Source organism: Amphiprion ocellaris, chromosome 6 (genome assembly GCF_022539595.1).
Source record: "Amphiprion ocellaris isolate individual 3 ecotype Okinawa chromosome 6, ASM2253959v1, whole genome shotgun sequence".
NCBI lineage: Eukaryota > Metazoa > Chordata > Actinopteri > Pomacentridae > Amphiprion > Amphiprion ocellaris.
Genome location: NC_072771.1, coordinates 1,583,589 through 1,608,286, shown reverse-complemented (window position 1 = coordinate 1,608,286; position 24,698 = coordinate 1,583,589). Strand labels below are relative to the sequence as shown.

The 24,698-nt window shown below is 39.2% G+C and overlaps 1 protein-coding gene across 3 annotated transcripts in view; it reads right to left on the bottom strand.

Annotated features, from left to right (window-relative positions):
- Positions 1-739: 739 nt before the first annotated feature.
- The window catches only part of LOC111569137 (phosphatidylinositol 3-kinase regulatory subunit alpha-like), a 32,557-nt gene continuing 8,598 nt past the window's right edge, over positions 740-24,698 (bottom strand). The window contains exons 4-16 of one of the 3 annotated variants that reach the window (XM_055011102.1): positions 20,445-20,537; positions 19,044-19,115; positions 18,846-18,962; positions 18,576-18,774; positions 17,488-17,570; positions 14,339-14,444; positions 14,132-14,230; positions 12,765-13,071; positions 11,160-11,302; positions 7,685-7,861; positions 7,529-7,603; positions 5,624-5,794; positions 740-5,099 (exon numbers count right to left, since the gene is read on the bottom strand). In XM_055011102.1, the coding sequence (XP_054867077.1) occupies positions 4,910-5,099; positions 5,624-5,794; positions 7,529-7,603; positions 7,685-7,861; positions 11,160-11,302; positions 12,765-13,071; positions 14,132-14,230; positions 14,339-14,444; positions 17,488-17,570; positions 18,576-18,774; positions 18,846-18,962; positions 19,044-19,115; positions 20,445-20,537 (1,832 nt within the window). In that variant the 3' untranslated portion in view covers positions 740-4,909. Of the gene's footprint in view, positions 5,100-5,623; positions 5,795-7,528; positions 7,604-7,684; positions 7,862-11,159; positions 11,303-12,764; positions 13,072-14,131; positions 14,231-14,338; positions 14,445-15,626; positions 15,973-17,487; positions 17,571-18,438; positions 18,480-18,575; positions 18,775-18,845; positions 18,963-19,043; positions 19,116-20,444; positions 20,538-24,698 lie in introns of those variants that run through there. The other 2 variants (XM_055011103.1, XM_023271113.3) reach the window with 2 other exon arrangements.

Here is a 24,698-nt window from a genome sequence, read left to right as displayed (position 1 = left end):
CATGAAGAAACAGCTAATAAACATAGTGTATCCCATAATTAGTACATAAAGTACTTCAGTCGTTGTCTGTTCCCCTTGGTCAACAATAAAAGAAGCAACAATGACGAATAAAAAGTCTTCACGAGGATCAAATGCAGAGAATTCAACTTCAAATTATTGAACGATTCATTTTCACATATAAATGATTGATGATAATCTCTTTCCTCTTTCAACGTTTCTGGTGCTGAACTAAGAGTTAATTCTTCGATTCCTGTACTCCAGCTTCTGTTCATGTTTTCTGTATTATGGGATGTTTGGTTTTCAGTTTTCTACGCTGCAGCTGTGTGCGTCTTAGGAATCCTGTGATCCTTTAATTTTCTGAACATACTAGTTCCATAAACGTGATCCAGTCCTGGACTCTGTTCTACCTAAACAACATTCTGAATGATGAAGAGAAGAGAAATGTGATGTTTTGATTTAAACCTATTTTACTGCTTTAAATGCTTCATCATCATTTAAAGAATGATTTTAATTTCTTGCAAATAAACTTTTATATCATTTACATGGAAAGCATGAGTTGTATCATATTTGCTTTGTTGTTACTTTTTCTGGAGCTTGGACTCTGATAACTCAGTAAAGATTTTCTAAAACATCAAATGAAGCATTTCCTGACAGGATGACCGTAAAAGAGTTCCTAAGACTCATTAATATCTGAAAGTAACTTCCTGAAAGAAGGAGGACGACGGAAAAGTCCAACAGCTTCAAGGTTCTGGTGCTTTATTGTCTGGGATTCCGACATCAACAGCATGAGCAAAGAGAAGAAAAGAGAGGAGAAATAAAATAATAATAATTAAAAAAAACAGGTTTCTGATACAGAAAATACAGTGTTCACGGAATTCACACAGATTTTCAATTACACTGAGAAAAACAAAAAAAAACACAGAAACGTGGTTCTGAAAGGAACCGAGAAGGAGCGCAACAAAACCCACCGACACAAAGAATAAAAAACACCGTCAGTGTTTTTATCGTTTTCAGCTCAGAATACTGTCAGGAAATGCTGAAATAATGAGGAGTCAGATATTTATGCAGCACGACTGAAGCAAAAACACTAAATCTTGTAAATGACATAAAAAGAAAAACTGCCAAAAATGAAACCTTCAGTCAGAATGTTCTTCTTTTACTTTGAGTCCAGAAACGAATCAGAAAATAAATTAATAACAGGAGCTCAGTTTATTAATAAAAAAACAATAAATGTTTTTAATTAATGTGGAATGACTTTAAAGCTGGAATGACGCGACCTCGGTTTAATCATCTTTATTTCTGCACTGATCATCAATTAAACCTGAAAACGAAGCGGCTCTATTAACCGTGGCGTTCCTCAGGGCTCCGCTTCGCGCCCACTGAGGTTCATTAGTAGGTAATACTAGATTTCTTTGTTCTGTTGGTGTCAAAATAAAATTCCTCCGCAGCTGGTTTGACTTATTCACCTGAAGAATGTCTGAATTCAAACGTCCAATAATCAATTAAAAATGAGAAAAGGTGTGAAAATAGTCCCTGAAATGAGGTGAGAAATTCTCACCTCTTGGTCTTGAATTCAAAAAACCTGAAAGTTTTCCGTAAGTGTAATTAACAGAAATAAATTATTATTATTATTCCACATCCAGTAACTTCAGACTATGAGACAATAACTGGAAGTTTTTGGACGAGTGGTCTAATGTTAAGATTAATTATTTGATTCGTGTGTTTATTAAACTGATTAGTCGACTGATTGATTAGAAAACTAATCAATAATAACAGTGATAATTGGTCAAATATTGAAGTAAAAATGCCGATAATCACCTTGGTCCTTAAGGAGACTTTTTAAAGCAAACATTCGTCAGTTTCCTCTAAAGCTCTTGTGTCGTTCGATATCAGAACACCATTTTCTGATCGGAACATCTAGAAATCAATAAGGACATTGATCGACGAGTGCAGCTGCAGAGTTCATTCTGGTGGGAAGGAATCTATAAACCGTTGAGAAAGCGATGAAACTGTTTCATTTCTGGCTCCAACAGTCAGCACACAGACCTCCAATGTGAAAACACTGGACTGACGATGATGAATAAAAGTCTGAGGAGGTAAACAAAACGTTCGTCTTTCCGTTTCAGAACAGAACGAAGACGCAGCGGAACGTCGAAATAAAACCTTACGTTCGATTCGTCGGAGCTCCAGACTCGTCGTCCAGCGTTTGTTCCTTGTTTCGCTACTTTGGTTTCAATTTCAAGCGAGTTTTTTCACAGAAAGTCAGAAAAACGGAAGCCTGAAAAAACGAACGACGTCCGATGCTGCTGGGTGGTTTCCATGACGACGGATGCACAGTTTCACTTCCTGTACCAGGTCACAAAAACAAGAAGATGAAGAAGAAATAATACGTGAAGACTTTAACGTCCACAAGTCCGGCTCCAAAGATGCTGATTTTATTGTTTCAGTTTATTTTCTGTTCAGCACGAGGAAATCTGAGGATCTTCACGTTTGGGGAAGTTGAGCAATACAAGAAGCCGTCCATTCATCCGTCCGTCCGTCCGTCCGCTCAAAAAATTCTTGAAAATCCAGCAACGAAACAAACCTGATGGGAAGCGAACAGAAAGTTGAGTCTTTGGAGACGAAGAAGCTTCGATCAGCCTCGTTTCAAACTTCGTTCACTCACAGTGTTTCCAGAAAAATGCTTCTTCTGGGCCGCTTGAAACTGAACTTCCATCATTTAGATTTGAATTTGCTCAATTTGAATCATAAATGCGTACGTATATTAGGTTTCATTCAGGTGTTAGACTGCCTTTGGACTTGTATTTGACTGGTTTTTGGACTGGTATTGAGGTGGTTTCTAGTGGTTTTAGGATAGATTTTGGACTTTTTTGAACTGGTTTGGGGTTGGTCATTGGAGGGGGTTTAGAACTGGTTGTAGACTGGTTTTATGTTGCATTTTGTTGCTTTTAAGACTTGAACTGATTTGTTTTGGTTTTGGGACTGGTGTATGAACAGGTTTTGGAGGGATTTTTGAACTGTTTCTAGATGGGTTTTATTCTAGTTTTTGGACTTATATTGGAATTGTTTCTAATCGTTTTAGATTAGACCTTGAACTGCTTGTAGATTGGTTTTTGGAGTGGTTTTGGACTGGTTGTAGACTATAAACAGTTTTTGGAATGGTTTCAGGCTGTTTTTGGACTGCTGTTGGACTTGTATTAGACTGGCTTTTGGATTGATATTGGAATGGTTTCTAGTGGTTTTAGACTAGTTCTTGAACTGCTTGTAGAATGGCTTTATTCTGGTTATTAGATTGGTTGTAGACTGGTTTTATTCTGGTTTTTGGACTGGTTGTAGACTAGTTCTTGGAGTGGTTTTATGCTGTTTTTGGACTGCTGTTGGACTTGTATTAGACTGTTTTTTGGAACAATATTGGAATGGTTTCTTATATTCCAGTATAATGTAACCATTGCAATAAATGTGTAAAAAAAATCAATTTGACTTCCATAATTAGATATTTTCTAACTCGAAGCTTTACTTTGAAACGTTTGAGCGCCACTGTAAATCCAACGCAGTCCACCTTCGTCAGAGGCGTTCAATATTCAACTCCAGTTTCTGCTACTCAAGCTCAAGTATTTCAACAATTCAAATTTAGTTAATTCAGTTTGTTGTACCTCATTTCTTCCTGTGTAAACTGACTTTAGGATTCCGAGACCTCTATATGGACATACACAGAGCTGAACTTTGAGTTTCTGAGCAACAGATTTCAGTTTCAATCAAATACATTTAATTTTCAAATTTCGCATTTCAAATGAAATTCCTTTAAACTCTATTATTGAATTGGAGCAAATCGCATTCAAACAGAAATTCAGTTTCAAGTGTTTTCTGCCCACACTCTTCCTCCGACATCCTCATCACCGTCGGCCATGTTTGTAGTTCTGGTTTGTAGTTCCGATTAAAGGAAGAGTCCGTTAACGGTTCAGTTTCAGACGCAGCCAAAAAGGTGATGAAGGTTCAGGTTTCTCCACAGACTCAGGTCAGAATCACATGGGTGGGATTGATAATTATTAACTATCAATCTATAACCTATTAATTTGTGAGAGTAATTAACTAGACTGGACGTTACTCGACGTTACATGATTTGGGCCTCAGAAAGTGACTTTTGTCTCAAACTGATGAGCTCTGGAAAAGGAGAATGCTCCTCAACTTGTATTTTGTCCTTTAGCTTGAAGCAGTGAAAGACTTCAGGCGGATGAAGACGTCAGACGTCTAGTTCTATACGTAATTTCTTGTCATGTTCAGTTTTCTTTGGGTCACTAAACATCACAGAAGTTATGGGGACAGGTTTTTTTTTTTTGGCCAGACAAAGACGTTTCAATTGCAAGAGATGAGTTTTGTTGCTTTAGCATCTCTTTGTTGTCATTCTGTGTCTCTTTGTACTCGTTTTGTCTCTGTGGTTGTTTTGTGTCTCTCTGTAGTTATTTTGGGTCTCTCTGTTGTTGTTTTGCATCTCTTTGTGGTTGTTTTGTGACTCTTTAAACTGGACTTTACCACTGACTGATCATCCAGATGCTGTATCTGGTTTTCAGATGGTCATTTAGAAAGTAAACAGAGGAAAATCTTCAACATCTGCCAGATAAACTAAAAGGTTCCCATGTGATGCCGAACCAAGCGTGAAAACCTTGTCTTTGATCTTCAGCGCAGACAGTCCCGATGATATTTAGTTTTTCTGTAAAGTCTTTTTAATTTCACGTGGAGCTGCTCGTCAGAGTTCAAGCTTCATGTGTTCACAGTTAAATATTTTAGCGCTGAAGCTCCAGGACTGTTCCACAGTTTAACTGACTGCAGCCGTGACTTCCGGCTTACCGTCCGGGGAAACGTGGTCGGGTCGGCGGTGAAGGCGTGTCGCTGGTCGTCGCGGTCGTCATGGTCACCGTCTCTGCTGGCTGTAGACGGGGAAGGCCAGCGTGACGTTGAGCGAGTCGTTGTGCTGCACCAGCGAGGTGTGCTGGTAGTGCAGCACCAGCTCCTTCAGGGAGCCGTACAGGTTGTAGGGCTCGGCGAAACCGAAGCCGGTGCTGGTCTTGTTGATGACGCAGTGCTTCACCTCCCCGTCCACCCTGAGGACACACAAACACATCACAGAGACGTTAGAGGGTACAACTGAAAGGCTCAACTGGAGTAATCCACATTTTGAAACTGAATTTGCACTTTTTTTCAAGTTCAATTCAAGTTCAAAGGCAAAATAATTTATATTTAATGTCGTGGCAGTTGTGTCTTTGTGGTCATTTTGTGTCTCTTTGTTGTCATTTTGTGTCCATTTGTGGTTGTTTTGTTGTCTCTGTGGTCGTTTTGTGTCTCTTTGTGGTTTTGTGTCTCTTTGCGGTCGTTTTGTATCTCTTTGTGGTTGTTTTGTGTCTCTTTGAGGTCGTTTTGTGTCTTTGTGGTTGTTTTGGGTCTCCATGGCAGTTTGATGTCACTTTGTGGTGGTTTTGTGTCCATTTGTGGTTGTTTAGAGTCTTTTAGTGATCTGTATTTGTTTTAATTTTTGTTTTGCCTTTATGTGGTCATTTTGTGTCTCTTCGTGGCCGTTCAACTTGTTTTTACTACTGTTTTCGGTGCTGTGAATGAACAGGAGTCTTACACCACGGAGCAGGCATAGCAGCCCGGCTTGCTGCTGTCTCGGACCAGGAAGGTTCCGTCCCTCTTCCCTCTCAGCAGAGACTCGGCCTGGCTCCGGTTGATGTTTCCCAGACGCCACAAACGCTCGTCGTGGTGAGGAAGGTCCTCCTCATCCTCCACCATGCTGTACTCGCTGAGAGGGGGAGGAGATCCGTCAGTGACTCAGTGATAATTTGGTGTTTATACTAAAACCATGAGAGCTAGCAACCCTAAAAACATATCTGACATGTCATTCTGCTAATAAGCACCACTATTGCTGTAACTAAATAGAGTTACCTTCATCTGTAATGTTTATAACGCTCTGTAAAGGTCCATGTAAGGGATCATTTAGAACCTGCACTGTTGTCACTTCCTGTGAATACAGCTACCTTGCACAGGTGCAACAATAACCACCTCACTTCTGAACTACCACTACTACTGCTGCTGCTACAAATTGTGTTTTATAGACTTTTAGGATGTTTTATATTGTTGGTACACTTAGGGAGTGGCAATAAAGGCTTTTTCTATTCTATTCTTTTATTGTATATTTAGGGTCTGAGCACCAATGGTGGGTTAAATATTATTTTTCAGCATTTTTCTGTTGCATTTAAAATCTCAACAGGAAGTTGGACATTTTGAATTATGTGTCATATTTTGGACAATTTTGGACCAATTTTTGCATGTTTTCAGGAGCTATAAACTCAAACAGGGTAACTCCGACAGAGCTGAAATTCGGCCAGGCATGGGTGATCAAAATTTATCAAAACACTCCGCAAAAGTCTGAGGGTGTGGAAATGGCAGCCAGTGGAATTTGATTGATTCACCATGAAACAGGAAGTGATGTATAACTAGCCTGTACGTGCTCCAATCTGCCTGAAACTTTACGTTTGATAAGAGTCCAGCCCTCATCACATCCACAGACTAAGATACACGTTCAGTTGCAGCGCCACCTGGTGGACATACTTCAATTCGCTAACCAGCAAGGATCTGAGTACCCGACCAATGCTGCTTGCAGCTTTAATTAGTGTTTTTCATAATTTTTCTGTCACATTTAAAATTTTGAAGGCCTAAAAATACTCGAAAATGTGTGAAAATTTGCACACGTCAGGACCTACAAAAATTTTGATATTTTAGGGGAATTGTAGATGTGTGGGCCAAAATAGCTCAATAGTGCCACCTGGAAAATTCAAACAGGAACTACGGCCAGGGCGTGTCACCTACAGCTATGAAATTTGGTAGGAATATGGAACTCGTCAAGATGCATAAAAATGTAATTGACACCCATACCTAAAACACAACAGGAAGTCGGCCATTTTGAATTATGTGTCATAATTTGGACGATTTTGGGTCATTTTTGGATATTTTCATAAACTATAAACTCAAACAGGGTAACCCTGACAGAGGTCAAATTTGGCCAGGATGTACAGCAGTCATCAAAAATAATCAAAACGCTCTGCAAAAGTGAGGGCGTGGAAAGGGCGGCCGACGGAATTTCAATGTTTCGCCATGAAACAGGAAGTGCTGTCTAACTCTCCTGTACATGTTCCAATCTGCCTGAAACTCTACATGTGTGATCAGAGTTCTGCCCTCATCACATTCACAATGATAGCGCCACCTGGTGGACATGCTTGGGTTTGCTGACCAGAAAGGATGCTGGGACCCGTTCAATGCTGCTTGCAGCTTTAATTAGTGACGGTATTGCTGATGGACGTAACTCATCATCATCGTACTTAATAATCTCAGAGGAAATAGTCCTAAACAGCTGGAAGTAACAACTAAACTCCTGTTTGTCTGAACTTACTGGTGAGTCTCGGTAATCTGTTTTCAGAGCAGTTTAATGAGATTTTTCTGGATGTAACCAGTAATAACGATCATCAGGTGGACTTACTCCTCGGTGGTTTCGTTCTTCAGCCCCAGCCACTCGTTTAGCTTCCTCTGTCGGACTCCTTTCTGTGTCAGCCACCTGAAAACACAGAAACACCGTCAGACCGAGTTTCTAAGCATCTCCAGGCTTTGCTGTGTTTGATGTTCAGTCGTCCCATACATCAGGTACTGGTCCCGAGTCTTTCTCAGCTGGATCAGGTCTGGTTTGATGCTGTTCATCTTCTTGTCGATCTCCCTGTAGTCGGCCGCCTGCTTCTTCAGATCCACCTCCAGGTGGCGCTTACTGTCCACGATCTCGCTGATCCGAGACTTCAGCTTGTCGTAGTTCTCCATGATCCTTCAGACAGAAAAATGATGATTCAACTCCAAGAATTTACAATTAACACAATCGTCTGATTCTGAGCTGCTGTGGAACAAACTCATCCTTCTGCAGCAGAATCTTAACAAAAGTTGCGTTTTTTTATCTATTTTGTATTTTTAGTGTATTGTTTATTGTGTTTCTTTTGGTAGCAAGGCACTATATTTACACCATTTTTGCAACAGTTTTTAACCTATTTTAATTTTTGAATGCATTGTTTTTTAAGTACATTTCTTCTGGCAGCTAGGTGCTAGATTTTCACCATTTTTAATAGTTTTTTAATCCTAGTCTGTACTTTTAGTGTACCGTTGATTGTATTTCTTTTGGTAGCAAGGTGGTGTATTTTCACAATTTTTAACAGTTAAACTATTTTTTATTTTAATATATCATTTTTGAAACAGATTTTCTAGTAGCAAGGGGTGAGATTTTCATTATTTTTTAAAAGCTATCTAAACCTATTTTTTTATTTTTAATGTAATGTTTTTTGAAGTATATTTTCTGGTAGCAAAGAGCTCTAATTTCACCATTTCTAATATACATATTTTTCAAACATTTTATATTTTTAATATACAGACCTGATCAAAATCTTAAGACCAGTTAAAAAATAGCAAGCATTTACCTTTTGCACATTTGGATCTTAATGAGGTTTTAAGTAGAGCTACAATATGCAAAAGCAAGAAGGAGGAGTGAGACAAAAAGCACTTTGAAAAAGTAATTTATTGAAAACAACAACTGAAATAGGCTGTTTATCAGCTGATCAAAAGTTTAAGACCATCACTCAAAAAATTACAAAAAACTCTCCAAACCAGAACAAAAAATGTTCTCAGTAGGACTCAGTAATGAGTAGCTCCACCGTTCTTGTTAATCACTTCAAAAATTCATTTGGGCATGCTTGATGCGAGTGTTTCCAGGAGGCTGGTGGGAACATTGCTCCAAGTGGTGAAGATGGCTTCATGAAGGGCATCAACTGTCTGGAACTGATGGCCATTTTTATAAACTTCCCTTGCCATCCATCCCCAAATGTTCTCTATGGGATTTAAATCAGGGGAACATGCGGGATGGTCCAAAAGAGTGACGTTATTCTCCCTGAAGAAGTCCTTGGTCAAGCCAGCATTGTGAACTGCAGCGTTGTCCTGTTGAAAAACCCAGCTGTTACCACACAGACGAGGGCCCTCAGTCATGAGGGATGCCTGCTGCAACATCTGCACGTAACCAGCCGCCGTTTGACGACCTGCACCACCTGAAGCTCCAGTGTTCCACTGAATGAAAAAGCACCCAGATCATGATGGACCCCCCTCCACTGTGCCGGGTAGAAAACATCTCAGGTGGGATCTCCTTGTCATGCCAGTAACGTTGGAAGCCATCTGGACCGTCAAGGTGAAATTTTTTCTCATCAGAGAATAAAACTTTTTTCCACCTTTCAATGTCCCATGTTTGATGCTCCCTGGCAAAGTCTAAACGCGCAGTTTTGTGGCGTTGTAGGAGACGAGGTCTTTGAATTCGTTTTTTGTTTTTGAAACCCTTTTCCTGCAGATGCCGTCTGATGGTTATTGCGCTGCAGTCGGCACCAGTAAGGGCCTTAATCTGGGTCGAGGACCGCCTTGTGTCTTGACGGACAGCCAATCGGATCCTCCGGCTCAGCGCAGGTGTCATTTTTTTGGGTCTACCACTTGACTTTTTTGTTCCATAATGCTCAGGATCTTTCAAAAAATCTAGAATGACTGTCTTACTGCATCCAACCTCAGCAGCAATGATACACTGCGAGAGGCCTTGTTTATGCAGCTCTACGATCCGACCACGTTCAAGAAGAGAAAGCTTCTTAGCTTTAGCCATCAGGAGGCCATGACCATGTGAATGCCTGACAGAAGATGAGAATTTTGAGCAGATTTGGGCTTTTATAGTCTGTGGTCTTAAACTTTTGATCAGCTGATAAACAGCCTATTTCAGTTTACTTGTTGTTTTCAATAAATTACTTTTTCAAAGTGCTTTTTGTCTCACTCCCCCTTCTTGATTTTGCATATTGTAGCTCTACTTAAAACCTCATTAAGATCCAAATGTGCAAAAGGTAAATTCTAGCTATTTTTCAACTGGTCTTAAGATTTTGATCAGGTCTGTATCATTTAATGTATTTTTTCTGGTTGCAAAGTGCTAGATGTAAACCATTTTTTAATATTTTTTAAGCTACTTTTTATTAATTTTTTATAGTATATATTATGGTAGCAAAGTCGTCGACTGAAACCATTTTTAATATACTTTTTAACCTATTCTGTATTTTTTGCGTACTGTTTATTATATTTCTTTTGGTAGCAAGGTGCTATTCACTATTTTTTAACCTAATTGTAATTTTTAATGTTTTGATTTTTTAAGTATTTTTTCAGCTGGGAAGAGTTTTTAAACCGCTGTATTACACTGACTTAATAAATGATCAGTGCTGATAAATGCTATCAAAATGTTTTATTCAGGTTGAGACAGAACCGGCAGTGAGGTCAGAAACATCTAAATAACTGAACTCTGATTCAGCAGCAAGAGGGCTCTTCCTGGAGGCTCTGTTGCCATGGAAACCAGGCATCCTTCATCCTTACATATATATATCTATACATCTGTCTGTGTGTTTCTGAGGGTGTCTCCATGTCCATTGCCATGGTAACGGACTCTGTGGTAGCGTCTGCTATTTTCTATGCAGTGGTCTGCTGGGGAGCAGGGAGCACTGAAAGGGACAGAAAGAGACTAAACAGAAGGTCAGGAGGAGGTTCTGTCCTGGACTGTTCCCTGGACTCCATAGAGGAGGTGGGTGAGAGGAGGATGTTGTCAAAGCTCACATCCATCATGGACAATCCCTCTCACCCACTGCATGACACTGTGGGGTCTTTAAGCAGCTCCTTCAGCAGCAGACTGAGACATCCACCCTGCAAGAAAGAGCGCTATCACAGGTCCTTCATCCCATCTGCTATAAGACTTTACAACATCAGCATCACTGGCTGATGTTAACATAAACTGGACTCATATATCATCTTAAATCATGGTAAAATCTGCACAACAATTCCTTGCACTGCTGGCATTTTCTGCACTTTTACATTTATTCCACAAGCCACTTTTTTCTGATGTCATTTATTTATAGTGTAGTAATACTGTATTTATTCATGTTTCATCCTTCATTCTTGTATATTTTGTATATATTATTGCTATTATAATTATTATCTTTAGTGTATATTGGTGCTGTGACACAGGAAATTCCCCCTGACATGGGGAGTAATAAAGGATTATCTTAACAGCCCACCTCTGGATCTCCTTGTCGTTGCCCTCGCGGCGGAACTTCTCGATGTACTCTTTGCTGAAGCGCTCCTGGGTCTGGCACTGCTCCTCGAAGATCTTTATGGTCTCGTTGAACGCCTCGATGGCCGTCCTCTTCATCTGGATCTCCTGAGGGACGAAGACGAGGAGGAGGAAGAGGTTCAACACGTGGGTTTTATCAGTATCGACGTCGATTGTTGGTGATCAACACATAATATTTGGAACAGATGAACATCAAAGGTTAGATGTTAGCATGGGATCATTATAACGAGGATCCTTCATTAATAACGGTGAGCGACTGAAACCACATGGTGAGTTCAAAGACTGTGGGAAATCTGACAATCTGCTGCTTCTTTCTGTGTTTTTACAATTAAAGGCCAATAAATGATGTGATTTTGGGGTTCAGATGGTTTTTAAGTCTCCTGAAACCACAGAAGGTTTTTTATTTTTAGAAAGAAAATGACCAGAACCCTGCAGTGCTTCCTGACGTACCCGAGAATGAAGCTAATACTGCAGCTAAAGCTATAGAAAGAAGCTAACTACACAACCAAAGTTATAGAAAGACGCTAACAATGCAACTAAAGCTAAGGAAAGAAGCTAACTACATAGCTAAAGCCATAGAAAGAAGCTAACTACACAACCAAAGTTAAAGAAGCTAACCATGCAGCTAAAGTTATAAAAAGAAGCTAACTACACAGATAAAGTTATAGAAAGAAGCTAACAATGTAGCTAGAGCTACAGAAAGAAGCTAAATACATAGCTAAAGCTATAGAAAGAAGCTAATACTGCAGCTAAAGCTATAGAAAGAAGCTAACTACACAACCAAAGTTATAGAAAGAAGCTAACAATGCAACTAAAGCTAAGGAAAGAAGCTAACTACATAGCTAAAGTCATAGAAAGAAGCTAACTACACAACCAAAGTTAAAGAAGCTAACCATGCAGCTAAAGTTATAAAAAGAAGCTAACAATGTAGCCAGAGCTAGAGAAAGAAGCTAACTACATGGCTAAAGCTAAGAAAGAAGCTAACTACACAACCAAAGTTAAAGAAGCTAACCATGCAGCTAAAGTTATAAAAAGAAGCTAACTACACAGATAAAGTTATAGAAAGAAGCTAACAATGTAGCCAGAGCTAGAGAAAGAAGCTAACTACATAGCTAAAGCTATAGAAAGAAGCTAAAACTGCAGCTAAAGCTATAGAAAGAAGCTAACTACACAACCAAAGTTATAGAAAGAAGGTAACAATGCAACTAAAGCTAAGGAAAGAAGCTAACTACATAGCTAAAGCTACAGAAAAAAGCTAGCGACACAGCTAAAGTTATAGAAAGAAGCTAACTACACAGCTAATGCTATAGAAAGAAGCTAACAATGCAGCTAAAACTGCAGAAAGAACCAAACAATGCAGCTAAAGCTATAGAAAGAAGCTAACAATGCAGCTAAAGCTATAGAAAACAGCTAAATACACAGTTGTGGCCATAAAAAGATGCTAACTACACACTTAAAGTCTAGCTTAACGGCTAACAGTCCAGCTTAAGTGATGGGGTTTAGAAAGAAATCAAGGACAACCAGAAGCCCGCGGTGCTTCCTGGCGTACCTGAGACGTCCTGGTGTATTCCTCGTACAGCCGGTCATACTCCCGGTTCTTCTCCTGGTACTGCAGGTGGTACTCGTGCAGCTTCTTGCCCACAGCCTCGATGCTGTCCTCCTTCACCACCTGGTCCTGCTGGTGTTTGGACACCGGGTACAGCAGCTTGACGTCCAGCTTGGGGTTGTACTGGGCCAGAGACTCGTGGCGGTAATGGTTGATGAGCTCCACTACTGAGCTGAAGGTCAGCGGGTCGGAGAAGCCGTACTTCCCCTCGCGGTGGAAGATCTTGATCAGCTTGTTGTTGCCTCCTTTCCTGGAGAACGACAGAAAATCTAATCAGCACTTTGGTTTGGAGGACGAGCAACAAGAAGGTGATTTTATTTATTTTTTTATAAAAGAACCACAAAAAACATCAACATTTCAAAAGACGGTCCAGTCTTAGTTGAAGGATTAGTGTCACAGTGGTCTAACCCACAAGAATCCTGAACTGACTTTTATATAATTTCTGTAATATTTTATGGTCTAGATTTTAGTGGCAGAGTGGTCTAATCCTCAACCCAAAATTTTGAACCCGTTTTTCTCCAAAACTACACAAAGTGGGTCAGACCACTCTGCTTCCAACCCTTCAAGTCATAGAAAAACATCAAACTGCACAGCTTAAGTCACTAAAGAAGCTAATAATGCAGCTAAATTTACAGAAAGAAGCTAACTACACAGCTAAAGCTACAGAAAGAAGCTAAAAACACAGCTAAAGCAATAGAAAGAAGCTAAAAATGCAGCTAAAACTATAGAAAGGAGCTAGAAATGCAGCTAAAGCTATAAAAAGAAGCTAACTACACAGCTTAAGTTATAGAAAGGAGCTAAAAATGCAGCTAAAGCTAAAGAAAGGAGCTAAGAATGAAGCTAAAGAAAGAAGCTAACTACATAGCTAAAGTTATAGAAAGAAGCTAACAATGAAGCTAAAGTTACAGAAAGAAGCTAACAATGCAGCTAAAGTTATAGAAAGAAGCTAAATAAACAGCTATGTCCATAAAAAGAAGCTATCTACACACTTAAAGTCCTAGACAGAAGTTAAGTCTTCTGTCTACAGGTAAACTCATAAAAGCAGCTAACAATGCAGCTTTAATGAGGGGTTTTAGAAGCAGAGTGGTCTAACCCACAAAAATCCAATCTTAGTTGTATGTAATTTCTGTAATATTATCTGGTCTAGATTTTAGTGTCAGAGTGGTCTAACAACAGCGTTACAGTGGAATGTTAGACCATTCTGGAAAACACTAAACCTTGAAACCCTTCCAGGTTGTTCTCTGGCTGCTTACAGTCCGACTAACGTGAGTTCAGGTGAATAAATGAGCAGAAGGTTTAATGAAGTTTACCTCAGAGTCAGAGTGTAATCTCCGTGCATCTTGGTGGAGGCGTCTCTGACCAGAAACGTACCGTCGGCAGTGTCCCTCAGCTTCTCGTTCACCTCCTCTCTGAAAACACATGTTAGAACAACAAACACAACAACACGTTAAAATAAAAACAACAACACGTTAAACCAAACACCGTGTCTGAGGGTTCTTGGTTCCTCCTGGTGTTACCTTGAAATGTCTCCCCAGTACCACTCGGCGTCCTGCAGCGCCATGCTGTTGTTGAAGCTGCTGGAGGCCGCCGGAGCCGAAGACTTCACGGGTTTAGGAGGTAAAGCTGGAAGAAACAAACGCAGAGAACTAAAAAACAACACATTCTCTGGATGTTGGGCTGAAGAGAAACTACGAAGACGAAGCCACAGAGATGCAAAATGAGCACAGAGACACAAAACAACCACAAAGAGACAGAGAAACACTAGGTTAATGTCTTCTGTCAACAGGACAGAATTCATAAAACGAAAAAAAGTTTTAAAAATGTGAAAAGGATCTTAATGGTATAAAATAGAAAAATGAAAAGGTGCCAGATTTCTTTTCTTTTTTGTACAGGAGGTCCTCGGTTTACGACGTCATCGATCTACGGCGTTTCGTCGTTAGGTGGAACTAGTTGACAAGCGGAGCGGATGAATACGTCGTCATACGGTGCTAGAAGACGCTTTAGTCGTTGGTATTCATGACTTTTCTGAAGAACTGATCGATATCGTGATGCACAGAACGGCTTTGTTTACATTTTCACGGGAGTTCATCCTCCATTTATTTCTTTATTTTGGTGGTTGTTGGTTTAAAACGGGAAAAATAAAAAATGTAACAATAATTTTAATTTATGGTATAAAACAGAAAAACAAAAAAGCTTGAGTTTTCCCTTTGGCGATTAAAAACTTTTACTTTTCTTGTGCTTTTTGTTTATTTTTGGTGTAAAACTGAAACATTTTTTTTTTAATGGTAAAAAAACAGAAAAATCTAAAAGTGCCAGTTTTCCTTGTTTTTGTTTGTTGTTGGTTTAAAATAGAAAACCTTAAAAGTGTCTTTTCCTGTTTATTTATTTATTTATTTATTTTGGTGGTTGTTGGTCATAATTTTCTTGTGTTTTAAAATTTATGGCATAAAAGAGAAAAATTTAAAAGTTTTCAGTTCTGCCTTTTTTTAACTTTATTTTTTTAACAAAAGTACCCCTTTTCTTGTGTTCTTTTTGTTTGTTTTTAGTTAAAACAGAAAAACTAAACTCTTTTCTTTAGTTTGTGGTGGCAGTTTTCCATGTTTTTATTTTTATTTCCTGTTTTTTGTTCATCAGATTAAATCTGTTGCATCTTTCTCACTAATGTCCTCCTTCAGGTTAATAAAAAACCCTCAGACCTGCGACAGACTTTCAGTTGAAACAGAAATCCAGTTTCAACTGAACGTCATGGAGCTGTGGTGGGATCTCAGAGGCGTCCCCTCCAGGTCCTGGTCTAGCCAACCCTACCTGGACTCTGCATGTGGATGTAACACAGGATCTTGTCCCGGCGGCCCGAAGCCTCGGCTCGGCCTCCGTTCTCTGGATCCATGGAGGATCTGAACCGTCAACTCAGAGGAGAAACTGAAGCGTCTGTTCTGGATCTCATGTTCTGCTGCGATCCGGTCAGAGGAACCTACATCTCCTCCTCCTCTAGGTTCAGGATCTCCTTCTCTAGGTTCTGGTTCCTGCAGGATCTCCTCCTCCTCCTCTAGGTTCTGGTTCAGGATCTCCTCCTCTTCTAGGTTCTGGTTCAGGATCTCCTCTCCTCTCCGTTCAGGTCTTCATTTTCAGCGACGCCACTTCCTCCTCTGCCTCTCTCAGCCTCGGTTCAAAGCTCAGGAGAGCAGCTTGGAGATGTGTGACATCACTGCCGCCCCCAGCCAATCAGGCGACGGCAGCGATATCACCGAGGCAACGGCCCCTCCCCTCCTGTGCTGCATCTCCAGATGATGTCATGGTTTCAGCTGACCCACTTCAGATGTGAGGCTGCAGTTTGAACATTCCACAAACATCTGACCCTCATTTTAATAAACTCTGAGTCCGTTTTAACTCTGAACATAAAACCCACCGAAGGTTTCAACAGCACGAGACTGATTTTATTTTTATTTCATCTTCTCTCTTTGTCAAAAAAAATCTCTCTCTGATAGACGGTAGCGACACAAACAGGCAGGACGAGAAATATTTATATATATTTAGATTATTCTGTAGTTTTATGGCTTCCTGCCTCCATGACATTACCTGCGGTCTTTTAGTGTCTCTTTGTGGTTGTTTAGTGTCTCTTTGTGGTCGTTTGTGTCTCTTTGTGGTCGTTTGTGTCTCTTTGTGGTCATTTCGCGTCTCTTTGCGGTCGTTTCGCGTCTCTTTGTGGTCGTTTTGCGTCTCTTTGCGGTCGTTTCGCGTCTCTTTGCGGTCGTTTTGCGTCTCTTTGCGGTCGTTTTGCGTCTCTTTGCGGTCGTTTTGCGTCTCTTTGCGGTCGTTTTGCGTCTCTTTGCGGTCGTTTTGCGTCTGCGGTCGTTTTGCGTCTCTTTGCGGTCGTTTTGCGTCTCTTTGCGGTCGTTTTGCCTCTCTTTGTGGTCGTGTTTCTTTGTGGTCGTTTTGTGTCTGCGGTCGTTTTGCGTCTCTTTGCAGTCGTTTCGCGTCTCTTTGCGGTCGTTTTGCGTCTCTTTGCGGTCGTTTTGCGTCTCTTTGCAGTCGTTTCGCGTCTCTTTGCGGTCGTTTTGCGTCTGCGGTCGTTTTGCGTCTCTTTGCAGTCGTTTCGCGTCTCTTTGCGGTCGTTTTGCGTCTCTTTGCAGTCGTTTCGCATCTCTTTGCGGTCGTTTTGCGTCTGCGGTCGTTTTGCGTCTCTTTGCGGTCGTTTTGCCTCTCTTTGTGGTCGTGTTTCTTTGTGGTCGTTTTGTGTCTGCGGTCGTTTTGCGTCTCTTTGCGGTCGTTTTGCGTCTCTTTGCGGTCGTTTTGCGTCTGCGGTCGTTTTGCGTCTCTTTGCAGTCGTTTCGCGTCTCTTTGCGGTCGTTTTGCGTCTCTTTGCAGTCGTTTCGCATCTGTTTGCGGTCGTTTTGCGTCTGCGGTCGTTTTGCGTCTCTTTGCGGTCGTTTTGCCTCTCTTTGTGGTCGTGTTTCTTTGTGGTCGTTTTGTGTCTGCGGTCGTTTTGCGTCTCTTTGTGGTCGTTTTGCGTCTCTTTGCGGTCGTTTGTGTCTCTTTGTGGTCGTGTTTCTTTGTGGTTTAGACAGCAGCTGGTTGAGGATCAGCTGAGTTGCAGCAGGGAGCTCTGTGATTGGACCAGGCGGTCATGTGACTGTGTACAGGTAAACCTCAGGTGTGTGTCTGTTACCTGGTGCAGCCTGGTTCATGTTGAGCTCGCTGGTGATCAGAACCTCCAGAACCTGAACCAGAGGATCCAGACCGGACTCAGACCTGCAACAGACTCACAGTCAGACTCCACAACATCACACACACCTGACACACACACAATCAGGCATGTGTATATGTGTGTACTATGTGTTTATAATGTAGATGTGTGTATACAATGTGTGTAAATGTGTGGTTATAATGTGTGTATTTGTGTGTCTACATGGTGTGTGTGTGTGTGTGCTTGTAATGTGTGCATATGTATAACATATATCTTGTCTTACTGATCCTGCGGTGTGTATTGTGCATATTGTGTGCATATTGTGTGTATATTGTGTATATTTTGTGTGTGTATATGGTGTGTACATAGTGTAGTTTGTGTGTATATTGTGTGTGTATATGGTGTGTATACTGTATATAGTGTATTAATGACCCTGCAATTTGTGTTTTGTGTGTATTTTGTGTATTTATTGTGTACTACTAACTCTGCAGTGTGTATATATTTTGTATTTTGTGTGTATATATATATTGTGTATTTATTGTATATATTGTATACTACTAATCCTGCAGTGTGTATTTTGTGTATTTATTGTATATATATTGTGTACTTATTGTGTACCAATAACCCTGCAGTGTGTATTTTGTGTATCTATTGTGTATATTGTTTATATACTGTGTGTTACTAACCCCGTAGTGTGTATATTCTGTATATATTGTGTACTTGTTGTGTACTAGATTCAGATTCACTTTACTGTCATTGCAACAAGTGCAATGAAAGACAAGGTGCAGGCCACTAACCCTGTGGTGTGTATATTGTGTATATATAGTGTATTTACTGTATATATAGTGTATTGTGTGCATTTATTGTATATATTGTGTGTATTTATTGTGTATATTGTGTGTATTTATTGTGTATATATTGTGTGTTACTGACCCTGCAGTGTGTCTGAACAGCAGGGGGCTGAAGCTCTCGGCCAGGCTGTGTGTATATTGCATATATTGTGTGTTTTGTGTGTATATATTGTGTGTATATTGTGTGTATATTGTGTGTATTTATTGTGTATTACTAACCCTGCAGTGTGTCTGAACAGCAGGGGGCTGAAGCTCTCGGCCAGGCTCCGGGGGCTCAGCTGGTTCCTGGTTCCGTGCAGACAGACCCGGGCCAGGTGTCGGACCACGCTGAGCAGCGTCAGGCCGTACTGGGCGGGGCATGTGGGCGAGCTGGCCACGCCCCTCAGCACCTGGGCGCAGTCCTCCGGGTCTCGGACCTCTGAGGGACAGAGGGACAGAGTTAGAGCTGGAGAATGTCTCTGAGGAGCTTCCTGAGGAGGTTCTGCTCACCCTGGACGGCGTGGATCATGTCGGTCTGCAGAGAGGACGGCAGCACCGGGCCGGGGAGGTCCTGCAGGAACCGGATCACCCCGTCACACAGGGACGGCACCTCCAGCTGCTCCAGGTCTGAAAACAAACACACCCCCGTCACTGAGCTGCTCCTCTCTACCTGTCCAAAGGTTTGTTCAGGTGTGACGAGGTTCTGACCCGAGTCCGAGAGCTGCCGAGAGTCTGGACCTCCTCCGGTCACGCTGCGATACAGACCAGGACTGTCCAGACCTGGAACCAGAAGCACAGACCCAAACCATCAGCCTGGAGATCCACAGCATGATGGGACTTTATCAGAACTCTGGATCAATTAATCTGTTGATTCTTTAACCCTCGTGTCGTCAAACTGACCCATTTTAAAGTTTGAAAATGTGGGAAAAAATTTATATATTTTCACAGTGAAACTTCTGATGTCCACATTTTCAACATTTTTGGGAAATCTTTGAACATTTTTTTGGTGGAAAAAAAGAAATGTTAAAAATGATTCTTGAGAACATTCACATAAAAAAAATCGTAAAAAATTCAGCTAATTTTGCTGGATTTTGGTTGATTTTTCTCAGAATGTTCTTAAAGAAAATATTTGAAGTTTTACTGATATATATGGAATCACTTTTGATATTTTTAAGATTTTTTTGGAAGAATTTTACTCATTTTTTGAAAATATTTACAAGAATTTTCTTGCCATGGGGGATTTTTTTTAAATAAAATTTTTAAGGGAAACTTTTAAGGAGTTATCGGAATTTTCTTCTTTCTTGTAAATTCTAAATTACTCAAAAATTTGTTTAAAGCAACTCAATTGTTTAAAAAGCTTCAAAACTCCCTCTAAATTACATAAAATTGCTCAGAATGCTTAAAACTTTGCTCAAAGTGACCAAAAAATTCCCCCAAATTCTCAAAATTTCTTTAAAATGCCAAAAAAAACCAAACTGCTCGAAATGCCAAAAAATATTTTTTAAAATTGCTTAAAAATGTTTGAAGCAACTCAAAAAAGAACTCAAAATTAGTTCAAAATTATTCAAAAAATTGGTTTAAAATGACTCAAAAATGTTTAAAATTACAGAAAAAGATGTTTAAATGTTTGTTGTTCAGAAAGACCCTAAAATTCTTCAAAATAACAAAATGGTTTAAAATGATTGAAAATTTCCCACAAATTCACAAATTTCTTCAAAATGACAAAAAAAAATCCTTCAAAATGGGTCAAAATGTAAAAAATTACAAAAAATGTTTAAAATGGGTCAAAATATTGTTAAAATCATTTTAAAACAGTTTAAAGTGACTCAAAAGAGCTCAATTAATTCAAAATTATTCACAAAATTGTCCAAAATGACTCAAAGATTCTTCTAAAGTCCTAAACGATGACATCGTTATAAATAGATTAAAACTATCTCCTGTTTCAGATGCAAAACTACAAACTTGTTCAAACTGAGACGTCCAGAAACAGAAACCTTCAGTTCATCGTGTGAGATCAGAGGAACAAACATGAAGAAAACGTTTAATGAAACTGTGGAGACGTCAGTAGAAGCAGCAGAACTCCGACGTGTTCTGGTTCTGGTTCGGTACCTTTGGACTCCACGGCCTCCATCAGTCTGCTCAGGAGGGGCGGCGCCGAGTCCGGAGGTCCAAACTGATCCGGGAGGTCCGGCAGCAGGAAGCCTGGACGACAAAACACACAACAAGAAAATGAACAAAAACAGATTCAGATTGAGACCTGGATAGATGGAAACTGATCTGGGGTCAGTTTATAGCAGGTCGGAGGCTCAAAAATTAATCAAAAAGACAAAAAAAATCCGCAAAATTAGAACTGACACTTAAAATCTGCCCAAAAAATGTCCAAATGATTTACACATTTACATAATTTTTTTAAAAAAATGACACGAAGCTGATCCAGAATCATTCAAAATGTTCATATAATACAAGAAATGAATGAAAATATCTCTAAAATGTCTCAAAAATAGTCCAACATGACAAATATTTGTCCAAAATGACCTAAAATCTGCCCAGAATGACGAAAAAAATTTCTAAACAGACTCAAAATGTGGAAAGCAAACAAACTAAAACTCCAAAACAGCTTAAAATTTACCGAAAATGACAAAAAGCACAGAAAAACATAAAATCTGCCCAAAAATATAAAAACATCTACAAATTCACATGAAGCTTGGAAAAAATTCTTTCAAAATCTGCCAAAAACTGATAGTATGGAACTAGATCTCCATGGCAACTGATGCTGTGGAGCTAGATCTCCATGGTAACTGATGCTGTGGAGCTAGATCTCTATGGTAACTGATGTTGCACAGCTAGATCTCCATGGTAACTGATGCTGTGGAGCTAGATCTCTATGGTAACTGATGCTGTGGAGCTAGATCTCGACGGCAACTGATGCTAGACAGCTAGATCTCCATGGTAACTGATGCTACACAGCTAGATCTCCATGGTAACTGATGCAGCACAGCTAGATCTCCATGGTAACTGATGCTGCACAGCTAGATCTCCATGGTAACTGATGCTGCACAGCTAGATCTCCATGGTAACTGATGCTGTGGAGCTAGATCTCCATGGTAACTGATGCTGTAGAGCTAGATCTCCATGGTAACTGATGCTGCACAGTTAGATCTCCATGTTAACTGATGCTGCACAGCTAGATCTCCATGGTAACTGATGCTGCACAGCTAGATCTCCATGGTAACTGATGCTAGAGCTAGATCTCCATGGTAACTGATGCTGTGGAGCTAGATCTCATGGTAACTGATGCTACACAGCTAGATCTCCATGGTAACTGATGCTGTAGATCTCCATGGTAACTGAAGAGAGAATATTTTCTCTGTAAACCTTCTGATCTCTACACTAAAATCGCACACTGGATGCATCATGTTGCCATGGTAACCTGGATGTATTCAGCTGCTGATGAACACATCCCATAAATCTGTTTTTATATTTGGTCCTGATCTGCTGTGAAGTCCACAGATTAGAACATTGATCATCTATTGGTATTGATTACAGAGAATAGTAATCAGAAACTTTAGTTTATCTTTGATGTAACCACAAATTAAAGAGACTTGCTTCATTATGAGACAGTGAATAAACACACTTTAATATGCTGAATGTATGAAGTCTGATAGTTTAGATTGATTGTCTAGATTGTTCAGCCGTCTGTTACCAAACAACCAGCAGCAGCTTTAACCTCAGAAACCTTCAGCTGACGATGAATCACAAACATCCTGAGTTCTCTGGAAGCGACCACAGCCTGACTAACAGCTCCTCCACCAATCAGAGCGTCCCACAGCCTGACTAACAGCTCCTCCACCAATCAGAGCGTCCCACAGCCTGACTAACAGCTCCTCCACCAATCAGAGCGTCCCACAGCCTGACTAACAGCTCCTCCACCAATCAGAGCGTCCCACAGCCTGACTAACAGCTCCTCCACCAATCAGAGCGTCCCACAGCCTGACTAACAGCTCCTCCACCAATCAGAGCGTCCTCGCTGCAGGACCGGGTTCAGGTTTGGGTAAAAACTACAGACGGTTGTACTTTAAGCTACTGTGAGGAAGCGGCTGAAGGAAGTGGAGGTGTGTGAGTCACGCTGAGCAGCTTCTCAGGCCGGAAAGTTTCTTCAGAGCAACGTGACACAAAAACAAACATGACAGCAGCTTCAAATAACCAGCAGAAATGTTGGAGGAGCACAGACGTTCTGAAAAATGACCACAAAACTCTTTTAAAAATGTTTAAAATGACTGTAAAACTGTTTAAAATGATTTAAAAAATGTTAAAAATGACTGCAAAACTGTTTTAAATTAATTTAAAATGTTTAAAATAACTTTAAAACGTTTTAAATTACTTAAAAACCATTTAAAAAACCTAAAAAATTTTAAAAATTGCTTTAAAATGTTACAAATGACTTAAAAAAATATTTAAAATTACTTTAAACAGTTAAAAATGACATTAAAAAATGCTCAAAATAAAAAAAAAGACACAGTTGGAAGTGACTAAAAAAAACGCTGAAACTTAAGAATCGTTTAAATTACTTAAAACTTTGCTCAAAATGACAGAAATATTCTCAAAATTTCTTCAAAATAACAAAATTGTTCAAAATTAGTAAAAATGTTCAAAATAACCACCAAAAAAGCTGAAAACAACTAAAAATATTGTTGAAAACCTTTAAAAAACAGTACATTCAAAATATAACTCAGTTAGTTCAGAATATTGACAAAACTTTTTACAGGCACAAAAAACATCTATAAAAGACAGAGAAGGAAAGCAGGAACTAAAAAAACTAAATATGGACTGTTTTAGGACAAAAGTGTCTCAGTGAGTCATTTAAACTTTATGCTCACAAAAACTTGTTCAAAATGACAAAGAAAACTAGATTGACACGAAATATATAAAAAAATGACTTGTGACTTGAAATGTGAACAATGTGAACAAAAAAATATTCAAAATTAATCCAAAAATATCGAGAATGGTTAAAAATTGTCTAAATACACACGAAAAAAGCCTAAGATGGCTTGAAAATGTACTAAATGACTTAAAATTCTAATTTTCAGACTTTTTATTTGCACAAAAACCCAGCTATGAGTTGTATCAACTGTTTCTGTTCACAAATATCATCCAAAATGACAAAGTGGTCTAGAGTGACACTAGATATAATTAAAATGACTTTAAAATATGAAGAAAATGACAAGTAACGTCCAAAATGACAAAGAAAACATCCAATTTGCACAAAATTCTTTAAATTACTACTAAAAACTCAAATTTTTACAGGCATAAAAAACAGCTGCTGCTTCTCTAGGAGTCATTTAAACTTTGTATTCACAAACACGGGTTCAAAATGACAAAGACAATGTCTAGAATGACACTAAATGTATTTAACATGAAATAAAACATGAACAAAACTACAAAACTTGTCCAAAACAACAAAAACTTTGTCTAGATTGACACTAAATATATCCAAATTGATTTAAAATGTGAACAAAATGACAAAAAACTGACAGAAATGACAAAGAAAACCATCTGGATTGACACTAAATATACTCAAATTTACTTAAAATGTGAAGAAAATGACCAATAATGTCTAAAATGACAAAGAAATTGACCAGAATGACACTAAATATACTCAAAAATGATTTAAAATACAGACAAAATGACAAAGAAAACCATCTAGACTGACATTAAATATATTCAAATTTACTTAAAATCTGAACAAAATGACAAAAACAAAGAAAACTGTCCAGAATGACATCAAATATACTTAAATTTATTTAAAATCTCAAAATGAAAAAAAATTGTCAAAAATGACAAAGAAAACCAAAGAAAACATCAAAAATGCACAAAAAACTTTGCATTATGACTTAAAACTCAACTCTGCAGACTTTATACAGCAGCTTTATCAACCACTGAAGGAAAAGAAGAACTAAAAATCAGATTATGGACTCATTAAAGTGTCTCTATGAGTCATTTAAATTTTGCACTCACAAAAACTGGTCCAAAATGACCAAAAAATGTTCAGATTGACAGTAAATATATTCAAATTTAAGTAAAATGTGAAAAAAATGACAAAAACAAATGTCTAAATTGACACTAAATATACTCAAAACGACTTAAAATGTGAAGAAAATGAAAATTAATGTCCAAAATGTGCAAAAATCTTTATGGTATGTATTAAAGCTCAACTCTGCAGACTTTTTGCAGCAGCTGTACAACAAACTGAAGGAAAAGATGACGTAAAAACCAGAGCATGAACAAGTTAATGCATCTCTATGAGTCATTTAAACTTTGCACTCACAAAAACTGGTCCAAAATGACAAAGAAAACTGTCGAGCT